Source organism: Malus sylvestris, chromosome 7 (assembly GCF_916048215.2).
Source record: "Malus sylvestris chromosome 7, drMalSylv7.2, whole genome shotgun sequence".
In the NCBI taxonomy this organism is placed as follows: domain Eukaryota; kingdom Viridiplantae; phylum Streptophyta; class Magnoliopsida; order Rosales; family Rosaceae; genus Malus; species Malus sylvestris.
In genome coordinates this window covers 2,747,749-2,765,269 of record NC_062266.1, presented here as the reverse complement: position 1 = coordinate 2,765,269, position 17,521 = coordinate 2,747,749, and the positions used below count along the sequence as shown (strand labels likewise).

The 17,521-nt window shown below is 36.1% G+C and overlaps 3 protein-coding genes across 4 annotated transcripts; 1 reads left to right on the top strand and 2 right to left on the bottom strand.

The window, feature by feature from the left end:
- Positions 1-607: 607 nt before the first annotated feature.
- Positions 608-2,580, bottom strand: LOC126628484 (transcription termination factor MTERF4, chloroplastic). Its single transcript, XM_050298178.1, has one exon. The coding sequence runs from the start codon at positions 2,340-2,342 to the stop codon at positions 807-809; it is 1,536 nt and encodes a 511-aa protein (XP_050154135.1). The 5' UTR covers positions 2,343-2,580; the 3' UTR covers positions 608-806.
- A 3,340-nt stretch (positions 2,581-5,920) lies between these two features.
- LOC126628459 (uncharacterized) lies at positions 5,921-15,131 on the bottom strand. The gene is made up of 9 exons (XM_050298149.1): positions 14,443-15,131; positions 13,694-13,925; positions 13,465-13,558; positions 13,266-13,366; positions 12,452-12,596; positions 7,238-7,348; positions 7,094-7,176; positions 6,937-6,991; positions 5,921-6,509 (listed from the first exon to the last, which is right to left on the bottom strand). Exons 2-9 carry the CDS (start codon positions 13,907-13,909, stop codon positions 6,430-6,432), a joined length of 885 nt encoding a protein of 294 aa, XP_050154106.1. The 5' UTR covers positions 13,910-13,925; positions 14,443-15,131; the 3' UTR covers positions 5,921-6,429.
- On the top strand, positions 10,347-15,959 carry LOC126628463 (dirigent protein 22-like). 2 transcript variants are annotated; one of them, XM_050298166.1, is made up of 2 exons: positions 10,347-10,959; positions 15,716-15,959. In XM_050298166.1, the coding sequence occupies exons 1-2, from the start codon at positions 10,491-10,493 to the stop codon at positions 15,799-15,801; spliced, it is 555 nt and encodes a 184-aa protein (XP_050154123.1). In that variant the 5' UTR covers positions 10,347-10,490; the 3' UTR covers positions 15,802-15,959. The 2 variants fall into 2 exon arrangements, with proteins under 2 accessions (XP_050154123.1, XP_050154122.1); XM_050298165.1 differs by lacking the exon at positions 10,347-10,959 and having other exon boundaries at positions 15,142-15,959.
- Positions 15,960-17,521: the final 1,562 nt, after the last annotated feature.

Sequence of the window (17,521 nt, the reverse complement as noted above, 5' to 3'; positions counted from 1 at the left end):
CAGAGAAGTAGCAGAGTTTCAAGGTATTCATACAAATAAAAAAATTTAATAAAAACCAAAGAACTATTTCCAAATACTAAGAACCACGTATGGTACAATTTAATGATCAACATATACTAACCACGAAACACGAAAGGAAACCTTTGAACCATTTCCGACTAAGTTTTCTTCTCATATTGTAAATTGTACAGCCTCCACCATTCCTGGGATGCACACTTGCACAACAAAATGTGACCAATACAAGAACTCTACCTGTTCATGCTTCTATTTAATGATAGTGTATCTTTCTGCGACAGAACAAAGAGTAACGCATTTTCCATCACAAGAAAAACATTTAGTTTCCCAAATAAAGAAACTAAATGGGAGACAAAGTTAGGCCACTTTAGACATTCATGCAAATATCCCTTTTGACACCAGAAAGATACAGTTCTAAATCATGAGTGAGCATCGTCAAAATTCATAGTAGCAAACAGTGGCACTATCTGAGTCATAGGTGGATGACGGTTGATATTGTATATCAGAATCTCCTATCAGAATCTGATCCATCAAAGGGCAAAGCTAATGATTTCAGGTAACTGAACTAGTTGAAAGAATATACTAACTAAAGTAGGCAAAATGATTTTACTTTGTTGTTGTCTTTATCAATCTTAAAGACCTACATAAGATGCATACACACGATTAAGAAAGAAAAAGTCAAACTAAAATAGAACAATGACCAAAAATGAACAGGCATAAGAAAAACCAAATCCGATGAATATGAATAACATTTTAAGATAAATTTGATTTTCTAAAGTCAATAAAAATTACTACAAGGAAACAGTGCGTCTGTAAAGTACTTCATCATCACTCTCATCATCCTCATCTGACACCATCTCACTTCCCGGGAGCTCTAACTTCCCGCCCATATAAAACGATGGACCTGGTGTCTCTGTTTCAATATACTCCCCTTGCAACCTCTCCTCAAATCTCTGATCACTACAGTTGAGGAACCATTTCAAAGAACACCTGATGCCCTTGCTTTGCAACCTCTGGTACCTAGGTTTAATCCTTGACTCCAAGCTGTAAGTAAAGTATTCCGGAAAGTCCACAAGCTCTTTCAGTGGCCTCCCCATTTCACTCTTAAAGAAGTAGAAACTATTCTTCATGAGCTCAACACGCAGCGCAATTAACTGGGGACACTTTACAACCATCTTAGCTACGTCTTCAGAAGCTATTCCCCGTCCAAGAAGGAATTCGACCGGCTTCATTATCAAATGTTGATGAAGGCTGACTATCTGTGGCATTTTCTCAACCACCCGTGCAAACCCTTCAGGATCAATCTTAAGCTTCAAACTAAAGAAATACTGCTGCGAAGACATTTTAGCTTTCAAAGGCAGCCCAAGAATTTGGGGGTACTGAGCAACAACCGAAGCAAGCGCTTCCCTCCTGATCCCGAAACTAATTAAACAATCCACATTTGGTTTAACAGTCTCCTCAAGATCATAACCAAGTAAGTACGTCCGCTTCTCCAGCATCCTAGCCAATATCTTTTTCGGCAAACCTAACGAAACCAAATAATCAACAAATGGCTTAATGACAGTCCCAACTCTCATTCCCAAGAAGTAAGGATACTGTGTAACCATCGGTCCTATATCCCTAGGACTAACACCAATACTAACAAGATATGCAACCGAAGTACTCATTGTCCCCTCAAGCTTGTATCCAAGAAGCTCAGGATACTTCTGCAACACATAACCAATATCCTGCTTTTCGACATCAAGCCCACGAAGGAACTTGACAACCGGCACAAGCTCAACAACCACACTAGCATGCAATACTTGCGGGTAATTCTTAACAAACTCACCCAGTTTCGGCCTCGGAATCCCAATTTTCTCCAGGTAAGCCAACACAGGTATCATATTTTTCCTCACACTGCATCCGAGCATCAAGGGGAACTCGTTAATGTCGTCGATCGACAATCCGAGCTTCTGAAGGAACTCAACTCTCTCCCTCATGATATCAACAGCAGAGGGCAGCTCCAAGTTCTCCAATTCATCCGGAATTATACCCAAGCTCTTCAAATAGTCACAGATTATGACCCTGGAGACGAGCTTCTCTTTCCGGCCTTGGACGACGCCCCAAGTGACCGAGGGCATTTCGTATTCCGGAAACTTGGAGGACTGGGTTGAAAAGGAAGAATTCTGCAAAACCCTTGAAGGGTTTTGGGTATGAGGGAGTTGGGGACATGGGTTTTGGTGGGATTGGATTGGGGCTGAGTTTGGAGTGAGAATTTGTGGATTTGGGGGGAAGACTTTGGGGATTTTGGTGATGGAATTTCTTGCTCGGAGCAGCGAGCTGACCATTTCCAGGAGGGAAAGAGAAATTAAAATACTTTTTTTCTGATTTCTTTGCTCCAATGAGGAGAAATTTGAAGGGAAAATGTAAAGTTCTTGAAATCTCAGCTTATGATGTCATATGCCTTAAATTCACACCAAAGCTAGGTTCTTTGGTGTCTATACAAACCAAACGCAACGGAAGCTACTAGGTTAGGAAGTCAAAGAGAGGGAGGAGGCGGGGAGGGTGGAGAATCTCTCAAATCATTCGGTATCCTCGTAGCGGGGTGGGAACCGACCAAACCGACCAGTCCAACTGGGTTGGGTTGGGCCGGGCTGTAATAGGTGATTTGTGTTGAATTGAAGCATTATACATGTATATTCCATAAACATATTCTTAAAATTTAGTAGTTATATATATATATATATATATATATATATATATATATATATATATATTTTTTTTTTTTTTTTTTTGATAAACGATATTATCTACACTAAAGGGGATGAGATGAGTTTAGCTTCACAATATACTAGCAATAATATGGTTCATATATGCTTTTGGCGAGAATCGAACCTAAGACTTCTTACTTACAAGTGAAGAGGTATACTACTAGACCGTAGTACTAAATAGCAAATTTAGTAGTTATTAAACACACTTATTTGTTTACACTTCAGTAAATAATGAAATTTAAATACTAAGTAACAGCCAGTGATCCTACAACACTCAAATTACATGATTTAAGCCTAACCTAACATGTATTTTGGTTTATTTATCACTTATAATCACTTTAGGAATAAGAAAGAAACTAAATAATTCAAACTCGTAGAACATGTCTAACCCAACTCGCCTTAGAATGGTTTAGATGGGTGGTTTGTCCATTTTCTTGGGTGGAAAAGGTTTTCAATAATGCCAATTTAGACCTATTGGGTTAGCCAAAGGTTGAAGTCCAACCCAACCAACCCACATAATGCTCATTGCTCAACCCTACTCGTAACGATTTAGCATCAGCAGCTGAACCATGTGTCTGTGCGAATTCAGACAAAAACAAAAATACAAAAATACACTACTCTACCCCCTAATTTATCTAGCTAACCCTGATTTGTCAGGTTAACATTGACCCACTTTTTGATCACACACCCTCTCACAATCCCCTTAAGTTGACTTCCCTACCCAAAAACCTCGCCTATGGGGGTGGATATTGGTTTACTTCCTTGGTGCTCCTACATCAAATTTGACCGTAAGAAATTATTTTTGCTCACAAACTCGAAAGGTCGAGTGTTTCGCAACATGATAACTTGTAACAATAATGTTGGCCAGAAATGAGACTTGCAGGAATTACTCGTTTGTGTTTGTGCCCAGTTGGGTATGTTTCATCAAAAGGTTTCTCGTTGGGTATTTTTTTATCAAACTTGGAATAATTGACGATGTACGCCAATTAAGGCACATACGACACAATGCAACTTCAAATGCTCAAAAAAAAAAAAAAATGAATGAAGGTTTCAACTAGAACTTGATATGTCCTCTCCAATAGTTAAATAGACCAACTAAAAATAAAATTAGTCTAAAAAACGTCTTCCTCGTGGTCTATATCTCATACCACATGATATGGCAAATGATGGTTGAATTCCTCGTGATCTATAAAATTTAGTCTAAAAACGTCTTCCTAACATTTTCCTCACAAAATATTCCACTTTCTCTCCAATGCTATACATATACTTCTCAGGCAAACCCCAGCGCTCAGCGGATATCCAGAAACTGCAAGCACACATACAGACTTGTTATCAGCAAATAAAATCAGAAAGACAATATAAGGTGGCAATGAAAGGAAACATCAGAGTCAAATAAAACTATTTAGTCTTGCAGAACAATAAAAAAAAAATTCAAAGGATGGAATCTGGTACCGTGACTTCTCACTCAAAGCAAAGAATATTGCCAAGGGAGAGTCATAGGGATGATATACTTTTCAGTGTGACTATCACACCACCATGTGCCCAATCCATTCAAGTTATAACACAAGGAATCTATTTGTTAATGGAATATCTATGTAGCCTACTCATATTATGACACGTGAATTAGCAATGTTGCACAACTCCAACATAAGCATCACTTGTGTATGTGGTGAATATTCCTTGGTTGCAAATGTCATGGACATGTATCAAGCCTAGCTAGGTTGTTTAGGTTGGTACCTACTAAACGTGATTTTCACTTTTCAGGCTTATTGATTAGTTTGGTTGCTTGGAAATCTGATTGGCAGTAGTGATAAGCTGCTGTCCAGCGGGTAAAATAGGGCTAAATCGCCGTAGAAGCAAATACATTCCAAACAATGAAAGTTATAAGAGACCAACCTGATATGAAATCATCCATATATTCGCTATTAATTTTCCCATGAGCCATGGCACCAACCTGAACATCAGGTTAGTTTTAATGAACTAATGAACAAAATGATGATAGTGGACAATCTTAAGAACCACTTCTATTGATTTGAAATCTCAGGGGCCAAAATGAAGAATTATGCAAACTTCAAGGACTATTTTCGCGATTTAGCTAATAAATAATGAAGTATGCGATCTATGAATAATCAAGCGTGCATTGCAGTCTCGGAGTCCCTAAACCAAATATGAGAGTAAAATGCTTATTACCTTGTTTTAGAGGTCTTATTTGGATTCGAAACTTTGTGGGTCTTCATCGAATCAGAAAGAAATCAGGGAGGGGATTGGGGGGCTTCAGTCTTCAGTATTCTGTCCTCGATAGCTAACAGCTAATAGCTATAGCAAGCGAGCAAGGTGAGAGAGAGTCTAAGACTCGAGAGAACAAATAATTATAAAATTGTTTCTTTTATAGACGAATCCAAAATCAGCTGCAGGGGTGGCAACGCTGGCGAAGATCGAGGACAAAGACAGTCATATATGGCGTCCATGTCCTGGTCTTGGAGCCATCGGTGTTAGGGTTTTTTTTTTTTTTTTTTTTCCATGAGATTTTTCTTTTTCTTTTGACACACATATCTAATTCATAATAATCGAAAGACATAATCAAAATATAATTCCGAGTATAAAATTGAGTTCATTCTTTGTGGTGATGTTCATATAATCAAGTTTAACACATGAAATTTAAATTAAGTTTAGAAAATACTTGGATAAAGAACTCCAAACACCGATAAGATTCCTCTCAAGAACTACAAAAGCGCTGATAATATATTGTCCAGAAAACTTAATTAGAGTGAGAGAACGTGAGAGAGAGAGAGAAGGGAACTTGTTTTTTCACATGCGTTGCGCCTTATATTTATATTAATCCTTCTATATATGGTTTAGGAATCCCTTTTTTTTTATAATACGATATTTTTATACTAGCAAGAGGAGAAGTTCGCCTAAGCCACACAATGGGCAACCTAATTTAGTATCGAATTCGCCATCCACGAGATTCGAACCTAAAACCTCTCACTTCCAAGTAAAGAGAAATATACCATCAGACCGTAGTATTGAGTGGCGGCTTAAGAATCCCTTAAAAGATACAATAAGTACATCATCCTAACCGACGAGCCATGTTAAATTCCTACTTTTATTTACGCAATCACACATAAATGCTTATATTTACAACATCTGCAAGTTTGCAACCGCAATATAAAATAAAACTCTCTTTCTCTCTCTTTCTCTGTCTCTCTGAACATGGGTTCGTTTAGCTGGTGGGCCAGCTTCTGGTAAGACTACAGTTTGCGATAAGATTATACAGAAGCTTCATGATCAGCGTGTTGTTCTTGATAACCGGGATTCCTTTTATCATAATCTAACTGATCGAGAAGGAACTTAAATGAGTACACGAATTAATACAACTTTGACCATCCTGATATATGCATTTGACACCGAGAAGAGAACTGATGATGACGACAATCAACAAGTTAGTTATTTTCGGCAGTGATGGAAATCAGCTCAACTTGGCTTGACTAGTATTGTGCTGGCCTCTACCTTTCAGTGTCGAAGAAATTGACTTCATCAAATTGAATAACCATCCTTTTTATTTTTTTTTTAATTTTTTTTTTTTGAGGTAATACTCATGTTTAGATATCTTCGGCGCTTGTACAAACCTTAATTAGTATTTAATAACTTAGATATATATGACTCAAAAGATCTTCCATTTATGCTCCAACGACTCGCAAATCAACCCTATGCAGCCTTTTGCATTCAATGGATAATTTGAAACTGCAGAGGCAAACAAATGCAACATTAAGATATTATTAATAGATTCCAGCAAGATATAGACCAGCATGACATAGAAGAGTAAAGCAAAACCTAAACTGGAAGAAGAAAACATAACCAGACGAGAAACAGTTTTGGGTACAACTGACTATGACACTTAGCAAAGTTTAATACACTATAACACTTAAAGAAATTGCAGTATCTACTTGTGTCAACCATCTGCTCTCCAGTTTTGATAAGATTCAGGTTTCTTACATTGCAAAAAATCCTTCGATCGCTGTTCTTTTTTACTCAAGAATTCATACTAGACCACCAAAAATCACCTTTGCAAGCTCTAAAGTTCACATAAACCATCTTAGTGTCTTAACATATCTATTCAAACCACGCTTCTATAAAAACCATACTATCAAATAACTCAAGTACAAATTACCTGATATAAAATCATCTGTATACTCATTGATCTTCCCATGGGCTTCTGCACCCACCTGAACATGTATAAAAAGCCGTTATGGGGATTTCAAATTTCACATACAAAACGGAGCATGAAGTGGAGACCTATGAACTAGAATTTAGAATCTCAAACATACCACAAAAACAAGATTCAATTCATCACTGGCAGAATTAACATAGTCATCAATATCAACCACTTTTTCTGTACTATAAGAGAGACCTGCAAACCCAGTGCAACAGGCTTTAGTTCTAGTCAGTAAGCTCAGAATGCTAATGCTCACCTACTACACTAGAGTTGACTGGTAAATGTCGGGTTACAGGTTCCTTAATGATGCGCATAAGAATTTCATTTGTATCTTTGGTCCGTATGCATTTTTTATCTAGTAACTCCACTTTAGAAATTGCAGAAGTCAAAATACAAAGCAATTCGTAAGTTCCATGATATTTTGAAGAGGCAGAATGGTGCAAAGGTGAATATAAAACGACTAGGAGTAGAAGCTAACTTACGCATGACTCCACAAAAGCGCCTACACGTTCTTGGTAGTTGGTATACGGACATGGGGTTTAATCTCAAATAATAACACTCCATTATCTGTTTTTACATACACAGCTCCTACCATACCAGCTTTATTAAGTTTGCTATCAAAAATCGAACGAAGAGCATGGACGGGTAAAACACTTAAAATCATGAATTATAAATTAAACACAGTAAAAGAAAAAGAAAACAGAGACTACGTATTAGTAAGACATGCATGATCCAATGCTAAAACCTTGGTGGCATACAGTAAGCCTATGCTAATCTCAATTCCAATGAATGAACAATTGGTTGATGATATTATAATTTAAAGGTCTGTAAGGATAGAATAGATACAGTATAAATTGTTTAATTGGACTTTACTGTCTTCATATGTTAATAAAATCCAAAAGTTACTTCAGAAAAATGAAGGTTTGGAATTAAATTTTCTCTCATAAACAAATGGATGGATCTATTTAGACCCTAAATTTGCAAAGCTAGGGTCCTTTTATGCATCCAGAAATTCTCTGGTACAAATCGTCGGCGGAATTTGTATCAGTAACTCACTAAGTTGTCATTGATATTTTTCAACAATGATATCAACACCTTATAGGTATCAATTACTTTTTCATTTAATTTATAGGAAAATTTTAAATAGGTTCAATTTTATAGGCCAACTTTTGAAATATGTCCAATTTTTAGTGACTTTTGACTTTTGAAATAGGTCCAATTTTTAGTTACTTTGGACCCATATCAAAAGATCCGACCTAATAATATAACTCCATTAGTTTGAGTTTCAAATAGAAACCTAACCAACTATATATAAGGATTTTCATTAACCAAAGAATATAACTCCCAAGTCTAATCAAGCAGTTTATAGTTTATCAAAAGTTATGACTTTGAGCTGCAGATGACACTTTATCATAGTGGTGAAAAGAAACATCATGCCTATAAACCCTGGTGCGGGTTCAATCTCCACTGACTCTCTTCTCCTATCGACTAACTGTCTAACCGATAACGCTATTGCTATACTATAAAAAAGTTATGACATTGAGTTGGAGTTCAAATGACATAAAAATGTATCAATGTAACGTCTAATTTATAGCTCAAGAGCAAACCTGGTGGACAACTCCAGGCCTATAATCATTCACAACTTTCTTTTGTTTGAGGAAGTCAGCGTCTTCCTCTGAATCTAGAATCTTCCACCTATAAAAATGAAATTGAGGAAATATAATTCTAAAAAAAAAAAATTAATTAAAAAGGTTTCAAATTTAATTTTTTACTGAAATATTAAAGAAATATTTGCTTGAAGAGTTTCTCCTGTACCTTTCGAACGATACCCTTGCTTGAAGAGTTTCTCCTGTACCTCAATATTCGGCGCGGACGGTATAATGGCATTATGCGTGTCATCATCTTCTGTTTTCTCTTCGGTTGTTGTCGATTCGTCTTCCAAATTCCGCTTCACCATCCTAGTGGATAAATTCTGCGACTGCGACTCCGACTGCCCCCTCTTCCACCTCACCATGTTATAGTAGTGTTCCTCCAGTACCTAGGGTTTTTGACTAGTCGAGGGTTTATTAATGAGTAGCCCATTAAAAAAAAGATATAATCTTATGTACTATTATTTTGTTTCGGGTAGGGGTGATTTTCGGTCTCATCCTATTGGAAACAACGTTTTTAATGTTTGTTATAAAATTTTGGAATTAGAGTAATCTTAAAATTCCCGAAACACATTTCAAAAATTTATATAATTTATATGTTTTGAATATTCTTGAAATTTTTCGTACATGTACTAGTATGCTTATCCTTTTTAATATAAAATTGTATGCTCTATATAAAAACAATGAATAAAATATATCCAAAACTAATAATAAAATATAAAATTTGATTATATAATGCATAATTTGAGTAATAAAATATCAGAGTATTTTAGTCTATAGAGCTATGTTACATTTTGCGCTCAATTTGAGTAATAAAATATCAGAATGCATAATTTGAGTTGCATATTATTCATTCCTTTCATAACTCAATACTAGTATTTGCCTACACACTTTATGTGTATGAACACATTTTTTTTAGGAAATAAGAAGGGGAGAGAGAGAGAGAGAGAGAGAGAGAGAGAGAGAGAGTAGGTGAGGTTTCAATAAAAAACAGTAAAATTTGGACTTGTGAAATTACATTATTGCCCATCATTTTTTTGTGTCATAGAAGACTAATTTGTCTTTTCACCCTCTTTTGATTGACAAAGAAGGTTTCATTAATTAGTAGAAATAAATCTAGGGCTCATGTTATCTTTTGCTCTCAATCTCAAGCTAATTACTTAATGCAATAGATATTTGATATTAAGCTCAAATGTAAAATCAGGCCCGAACAGACAATCAATTGTTGTTATCATTGTTTTCGGGGTCATCATCATGTACGTGGCATAATTTAAGTCTCACATAACCTTATTATAACCGAACACCAAACTCATGTCTGTCGATTCCTAAACACAAAATTTCATAGTTTCATGTAATGTTTGACATTTGGTTAGCCATCAATGGATTCCGATCTCTCCTTGCTTAAAAAGTATTCAAGCTCTCCAAGTTGTGTTAATTAAAAAACCAAAACACTCTCGTAGACCCAACAAAAAGCAGTGGTTGCTTGAAAATGCATCAACCAGACCAACCATTATATAATTAAGCATGATGGGATTTTTTAGATATGATATTTTGGAGTATCGGTTACTCAAGAATTTTAGCTGTTTTGTAGCTAAAACACACAATAGATAATATCTAAACTTAAAAAACTTAGAATATAAGATACTCCGGAGCACAATAGAATTTTTGTAAACGGAATATATATTCTCAATCTCACACTTGGACATATTAACAACTTCTAAAACTTGCCCTCTTCCTCCTCTTTTATAGTGACCACATACCACATTTCTTACTACAAGTCTAATCTCTCTCTCTCTCTCTCTCTCTCTCTCTCTCTCTCTCTCTCTCAGAGTGACATACTAGCTAGCTAGAGAGACTAATATGTCTTCGTTTCTCTACTACTCTATCTTCATCCTCTACTCAACCTTTCTCTATTCCATTGATGGAGTTCTAATCAGGCAATTTGTCAGATCCGGCGGGAAAACAGAAAACTTAAGCCACCTCCACTTTTTCTTCCATGACATCCTTGGTGGCAAAAACCCAACCTCTGTTAGAATTATTGGGCCACCAAATGGTACCGCTGCAGGCTTTGGCAGCACTATGATGATCGATAATGCACTGACTGAAGAGCAAGACCGTGCCTCCAAGCTCATCGGAAGAGCACAAGGGTTTTACTCAGTGGCTTCACAACAAGCAGATGAATTTGCATTCCTTATGGTCATGAATTTTGTTTTTGTGGAAGGCAAGTACAAGGGGAGTAGCATTAGCATTCTCGGGAGGAATCCGGTCATGAATGATGTGAGAGAGATGCCAGTTGTTGGAGGCACTGGGCAGTTTAGGTTTGCTCGAGGTTATGCCTTGGCCCATACGGTTTGGTTTGATGCTAATACGGGAGATGCCATTGTTGAGTACAATGTTTATGTGTCAGAATCCTGAACTTTGTCTTAGGCTAGCCATTTGTTGAGAAAAACCCGTTTTTCTTTCTACTTTTTTTGTACTTTTTATTTATTTATCCTTTATAGAGACATCTATTGTACTTAATCAGGGAATGGCTACGTTAATCTTATAACTAAGAATAATCCCTTTGAAATATACTAGTATCTTATGATGGATTTTAAAATGGTGTAGAATTTAAGGCAATCAATCTTTTAACTAGAAATTAAATCAGAGTCACTACCAAATTTCGTTTCTAACACTTTAAGTTATCACCAATCACTAATTTTCTTTTTAACACTAAGTTATCAACAGTCACTATTTTTCTTTTTATCAAGTCCGCATATCTTCTTCTTTTTCTTTTTTTTTTATCATCAAATACTGGATTTCATTCATAAATTAGGTAATTACAAAAAAAAAAGTAATTACAAAAAAAAAAAAAAATAGCGATCAAAATGTGGGCAATTGCATGTTCAATTTAATTAACTACGCGATGATACCGATTCGAACCCTAGCTCGTGGTAACTGACGCTTGATGAGATCCCAGAGCAACCAGAGGACCTCAACCAAGAGAAAGGAGAGAGGGATAAAAGCCTGAAAGAGCAAGAATCTCGCAAATCAATTTGGTCATTCCTTTAAATTTCTATCAAATTTTATGTTTGTGTGCTGATGTGACATATAAATGTATAACCAATCGAATCACATGGTGTCACATGGATTAACCATAAAAACTTTTTTATTTTCAAAATGAAAAGCTATTTTTTTAAATTTTTTTATTTTTATTTTCACAAACTGATGCACCACGCCTAACTTTTCTCTTGTTCACTGTTCTCTCTCTCTCTCTCTCTCTCTCTCTCCATTGAAGAAACCTCGAGAGCTTCAAAATGGGTGCAAATGTAATAACAGTTTTCCATTCTTTCACTAATCTTCAACTGGAAAAAATATGAAAAGTGTTTAAAATTTCACATACAAAACGGATCATGAAGTAGAGACCTATGAACTGGAATTTAGAATCTCAAACATACCACAAAAACAAGATTCAATTCATCACTGGCAGAATTAACATAGTCATCAATATCAACCAGTTTTTATGAACTATAAGAGAGACCTGCAAACCCAGTGCAACCGGCTTTAGTTCTAGTCAGTAAGCTCAGAATGCTAAATAAAGGTAGGCAATGCTCACCTACTACACGAGAGTTGACTGGTAAATGTCGGGTTACAGGTTCCGCAATGACGCGCATAAGAATTTCATTTGTATCTTTGGTCCGTATGCATTTTTTATCTAGTAACTCCACTTTAGAAATTGCAGAAGTCAAAACACAAAGCAATTAGTAAGTTCCATGATATTTTGAAGAGGCAGAATGGTGCAGAGGTGAATATCAAACGACTAGGAGTAGAAGCTAACTTACGCATGACTCCACAAAAGCGCCTACACGTTCTTGGTATACGGACATGGGGTTTAATCTCAAATAACACTCCATTATCTGTTTTTACATACACAGCTCCTACCATACCAGCTTTATTAAGTTTGCTATCAAAAATTGAACGAAGAGCCTGGACGGGTAAAACACTTAAAAGCATGAATTCGAAATTAAACACAGTAAAAGAAAAAAAAACAGAGACTACGTATTAGAAAGACATGCATGATCCAATGCTAAAACCTTGGTGGCATACAGTAAGCTTATGCTAATCTCAATTCCAATGAATGAACTTATGGTTGATGATATATTGATATTATAATTTAAAGGTCTGTAAGGATAGAATGATACAGTATAAATTGTTTAATTGGACTTTACTGTCTTGATATGTTAATAAAATCCAAAAGTTACTTCAGAAAATTGAAGGTTTGGAATTAAATTTTCTCTCATATAAACAAATGGATTGATCTATTTAGACCCTAAATTTGCAAAGCTAAGGTCCTTTTATGCATCCAAAAATTCTCTGGTACAAATCGTCGGCAGAATTTGTATCAGTAACTCACTAAGTTGTCACTGATATTTTTCAACAATGATATCAACACCTTATAGTTATCAATTACATTTTCATTTATTTATAAGTATTTTCATTGACCTAATAATACAACTCCATTAGTTTGAGTTTCAAATAGAAACCTAACCAAATTTATATAAGGATTTTCATTAACCAAAGAATATAATCCCAAGTCTAATCAAGCAGTTTATAGTTTATCAAAGTTATGACTTTAAGCTGCAGATGACACTTTACCGTAGTGGTGAAAAGAAACATCGTGCCCATAAACCCTGGTGCAGGTTCAAGCTCCACCGACTCTCTCTTCCCCCTATAGACTAACTGTCTAACCAATAACACTATCACCATACTATAAAAAAGTTATGACTTTGAGATGGAGTTCAAATGACATAAAAATGTATCTATGTAACGTCTAAGTTATAGCTCAAGAGCAAACCTGGTAGACAACTCCCAGGCCTATAATCATTCACATCTTTCTTTTGTTTGAGGAAATCCGCGTCTTCCTCTGAATCTAGAATCTTATTCCACCTCTGAGGAATAAAAATGAAATTGAGGAAATATAATTCTAGATAAAAAAATTTAAAAAAAAATTAATTACAAAAATGTCAATTTAATTTTGTACTGGAATATTAAAGAAATATTTGCTTGAAGAGTTTCTCCTGTACCTTTCGAACGACACCCTTTCTCAGAGAGGCATTTTCTACAATAAAAGTTGCCCGGACCTCAACATTCGGCGGGGACGGTATAATGGCATTATGCGTGACATCATCTTCTGTTTTCTCTTCGGTTGTTGTCGATTCGTCTTCCAACTTCCGCTTCACCATCCTAGTGGATAAAGTCTGGGACTGCGACTCCGACTGCTCCCTCTTCCGCCTCACCATAGTGTTCCTCCAGTACCTAGGTTTTTTACTAATCGAGGGTTTATTAATGAGTAGCCCATTAAAAAAAAAAGATATAATCTTATGTACTATTATTTTGTTTTGGGTAGGGGTGATTTTCGGGCGGATCCGATCGGAAACAATTTTTTTTAATTTTTGTTTTAAAATTTGGGAATCGGATCAGATTGGACTAATATTTTTAATTTTGGAAATTTTTGGAATCGGAGTAATCTCAAAACTCTCGAAACATATTTCAAAGATTTAGATAATTTATATGTTTTGAATATTCTCGAATTTTTTTTGTACATGTAATTTATGTTCTCTTAATATATATATATGCTTGTGTATAAATTTAATTAATGTCTTGGTATATATACTAGCATGCTTATCCTTTTTAATATATAATTGAATACTTTATATAAAAATAATGAACAAAATAAATCCAAAAACTAACAATAAAATATAAAAATTGATAACAGAATGCATAATTTGAGTAATAAAATATCAGAGTACCCCTAGCCTAGGGCTCATGTTACCTTTTACGCTCAATTTGAGTAATAAAATATCAGAATGCATAATTTGACGTGCATATTATTCATTCCTTTCATAGCCCAATATAAATCTAGGGCTCATGTTACCTTTTGCGCTCAATCTCCAGCTCATTACTTAATGCAATAGATATTTGATATGCCAAGTGTAAAATCAGGGCCAAACAGAAAGTCAATTGTTGTTATCATTGTTTTCGCGGTCATCATCATGTAGGTGGCATAACTTAAGTCTCACATAACCTTACAACCGAACACCAAACTCATGTCTGTCGATTCCTAAAACAAAATTTCAAAGTTTCATGTAGTGTTTGACATTTGGTTAGCCATCAATGGATTTCAATCTTTCTTTGCTTAAAAAGGATTCAAGCTTTCCATGTTGTGTTAAAGCAATTAAAAGCTAAACACTCTTGTAGACCCAACAAAAAGCAGTTGTTGCTTGAAAATGCATCAACCAGACCAACCAGTATATAATTAAGCAAGTTGGGATTTTTTATGATACTCTGGAGTATCGGTTACTCAAGAATTTTAGCTGTCTTGTAGCTAAAACACACAATAACTAATATCTAACAATTAAAAAACTCGGAATATAAGATACTCCGGAGCACAATAGAATTTTTGTAAGCATGATATATATTCTCAATCTCTCACTTGGACATATTAACAACTTCTAAAACTTGCCCTCTTCCTCCTCTTTTATAGTGACCACATACCACATTTCTTACTACAAGTCTAATCTCTCTCTCTCTCTCTCTCTCTCTCAGAGTGACATACTAGCTAGCTAGAGAGACTAATATGTCTTCGTTTCTCTACTACTCTATCTTCATCCTCTGCTCAACCTTTCTCTATTCCATTGATGGAGTTCTAATCAGGCAATTCGTCAGATCCGACGGGAAAACAGAAAACTTAAGCCACCTCCACTTTTTCTTCCATGACATCCTTGGTGGCAAAAACCCAACCTCTGTTAGAATTATTGGGCCACCAAATGGTACCGCTGCAGGCTTTGGCAGCACTATGATGATCGATAATGCACTGACTGAAGAGCAAGACCGTGCCTCCAAGCTCGTCGGAAGAGCACAAGGGTTTTACTCAGTGGCTTCACAACAAGCAGATGAATTTGCACTCCTTATGGTCATGAATTTTGTTTTTGTGGAAGGCAAGTACAAGGGGAGTAGCATTAGCATTCTCGGTAGAAATCCGGTCTTGAACGATGTGAGAGAGATGCCAGTTGTTGGAGGCACTGGGCAGTTTAGGTCTGCTCGAGGTTATGCCTTAGCCCATACGGTTTGGTTTGATGCTAATACGGGAGATGCCATTGTTGAATACAATGTTTATGTGTCAGAATCATGAACTTTGTCTTAGGCTAGCCATTTGTTGAGAAAAACCCGTTTTTCTTTTTACTTTTTTATACTTTTTTTTTATTAATCCTTTATAGAGACATCTATTGTACTTAATCAGGGAATGGCTACGTTAATCTTATAACTAAGAATAACTTATGATGGATTTTTTTTTTTTTTTTTTGTCAAAATCTTATGATGGATTTTAAAATGGTGTGGAATTTAAGGCCATCAATCTTTTAATCAGAAATTAAATCAGAATCACTACCAAATTTCGTTTCTAATACTTCAAGTTATCACTAGTCACTATTTTTCTTTTAACACTAAGTTCTATTTTTCTTTTTAGGCTAAATAGCCAAAATGATATATGAGATTTGCATAACACATCAATTTGGTCCCTCAGATTTCAAATCAATAGAAGTGGTCCCTGAAATTGTCCACCATCCATCATTTTTGTCATTCCATTGAAAACTCCGTAAAGTGTCTCGGAGCTCTTGCCAGGAAGTTTGACAATTTTCAAAGCTTCGTAACTCAATCTTTTCTTAACCAACTTCGACCCATAATATATCAAAATGAAGATAGAAAAGTGTAGAATAAGATTATACCTATTTGGAAGCCCAATGGCTGCCGGAGATTGTGAAACCCCGTTCCTGGATTTCACTGTTATAATCTAGAACGAAATTGCGCTAAAGCTAGGGCGTCACCCGTAAGTGGTGCGCTGTATGGCCCGAGCACAGTGATAAGTGAGCAAGGGTCGCTGTATCTCCATCGGCACCCGGATGCAGTGTTAAATGAGCAAGGGGGCCATAGAAACTTCTTTTCGAACGACTCCACTCAAAGTTGTTTGGGAGCATATGCTCCTATCAACTTTACACGGGACATACAAAAGAAGTACTTTGATCCTATTAGACGGGGGAGGGTGAAGAAGCTAGGACATAAGGTAGAGTTCAAGAGAGCAAAATGCGTTTAGGAACGTGGAATATAGGAACCTTAACGGGAAAATCTATGGAAGTAGTGGAAGTTATGGTGAGGAGAAGGATAAATATTATGTGCCTACAAGAAACTAAGTGGGTTGGTCGTAAGGCAAAGGATCTAGAAAACTCAGGGTTTAAACTTTGGTATTCGGGCACAAATAGAACGAGAAACGGTGTTGACATCATCGTGGACAAGACCTTGACACAAGATGTTGTAGATGTCAAGAGGGTAGGAGATAGAATCATGGCAATCAAGATTGTAATAGGACAAGAACTTATCAATGTGATTAGTGCGTACGCACCTCAAGTAGGGTTGGATATGAGTTCGAAGGAGAAATTTTGGGAAGACCTTGGAGACTTGGTGCAAGGAATTGCTCAGACGGAGAAGTTATTTATAGGAGGAGATTTAAATGGACACGTGGGCAGGGAGACAGGCAACTATGGAGGTTTTCATGGTGGCCATGGTTTTGGGGAGAGAAACGAGGATGGGGAAGCTATCTTGGATTTTGCAATGGCATATGATCTCTTCTTAGCCAACACCTTCTTTAAGAAGAGAGAAGAACATGTGATCACCTACAAGAGTGGGTCGTCAAAAATACAAATAGATTTTCTTCTAATGAGGAAAGGGGATCGTATAACTTGTAAGGATTGCAAAGTTATACCAGGAGAGAGCGTGGCTAATCAACATCGCTTGTTGGTGATGGATGTACATATCAAAAGAGTGAGAAAAAAGAACAAGACTTGGAAGTGCCTAAGGAC

What these genes read in the sequence shown, in the direction of transcription:
- LOC126628459 (XM_050298149.1), bottom strand. Translation starts at nt 13,909, where the DNA reads ATGGTGAGGCGGAAGAGGGAGCAGTCGGAGTCGCAGTCCCAGACTTTA. An exon ending in GCCTGGGAGTTGTCTACCAG is followed by an intron (nt 13,367 to 13,464) that starts GTTTGCTCTTGA and finishes GTATGGTGATAG; the next exon opens with TGTTATTGGTTAGACAGTTA. An exon ending in GCGCTTTTGTGGAGTCATGC is followed by an intron (nt 7,349 to 12,451) that starts GTAAGTTAGCTT and finishes CAATTTCTAAAG; the next exon opens with TGGAGTTACTAGATAAAAAA.
- LOC126628463 (XM_050298166.1), top strand. Translation starts at nt 10,491, where the DNA reads ATGTCTTCGTTTCTCTACTACTCTATCTTCATCCTCTACTCAACCTTT. An exon ending in GCAGTTTAGGTTTGCTCGAG is followed by an intron (nt 10,960 to 15,715) that starts GTTATGCCTTGG and finishes GGTCTGCTCGAG; the next exon opens with GTTATGCCTTAGCCCATACG.
- LOC126628484 (XM_050298178.1), bottom strand. Translation starts at nt 2,342, where the DNA reads ATGGTCAGCTCGCTGCTCCGAGCAAGAAATTCCATCACCAAAATCCCC.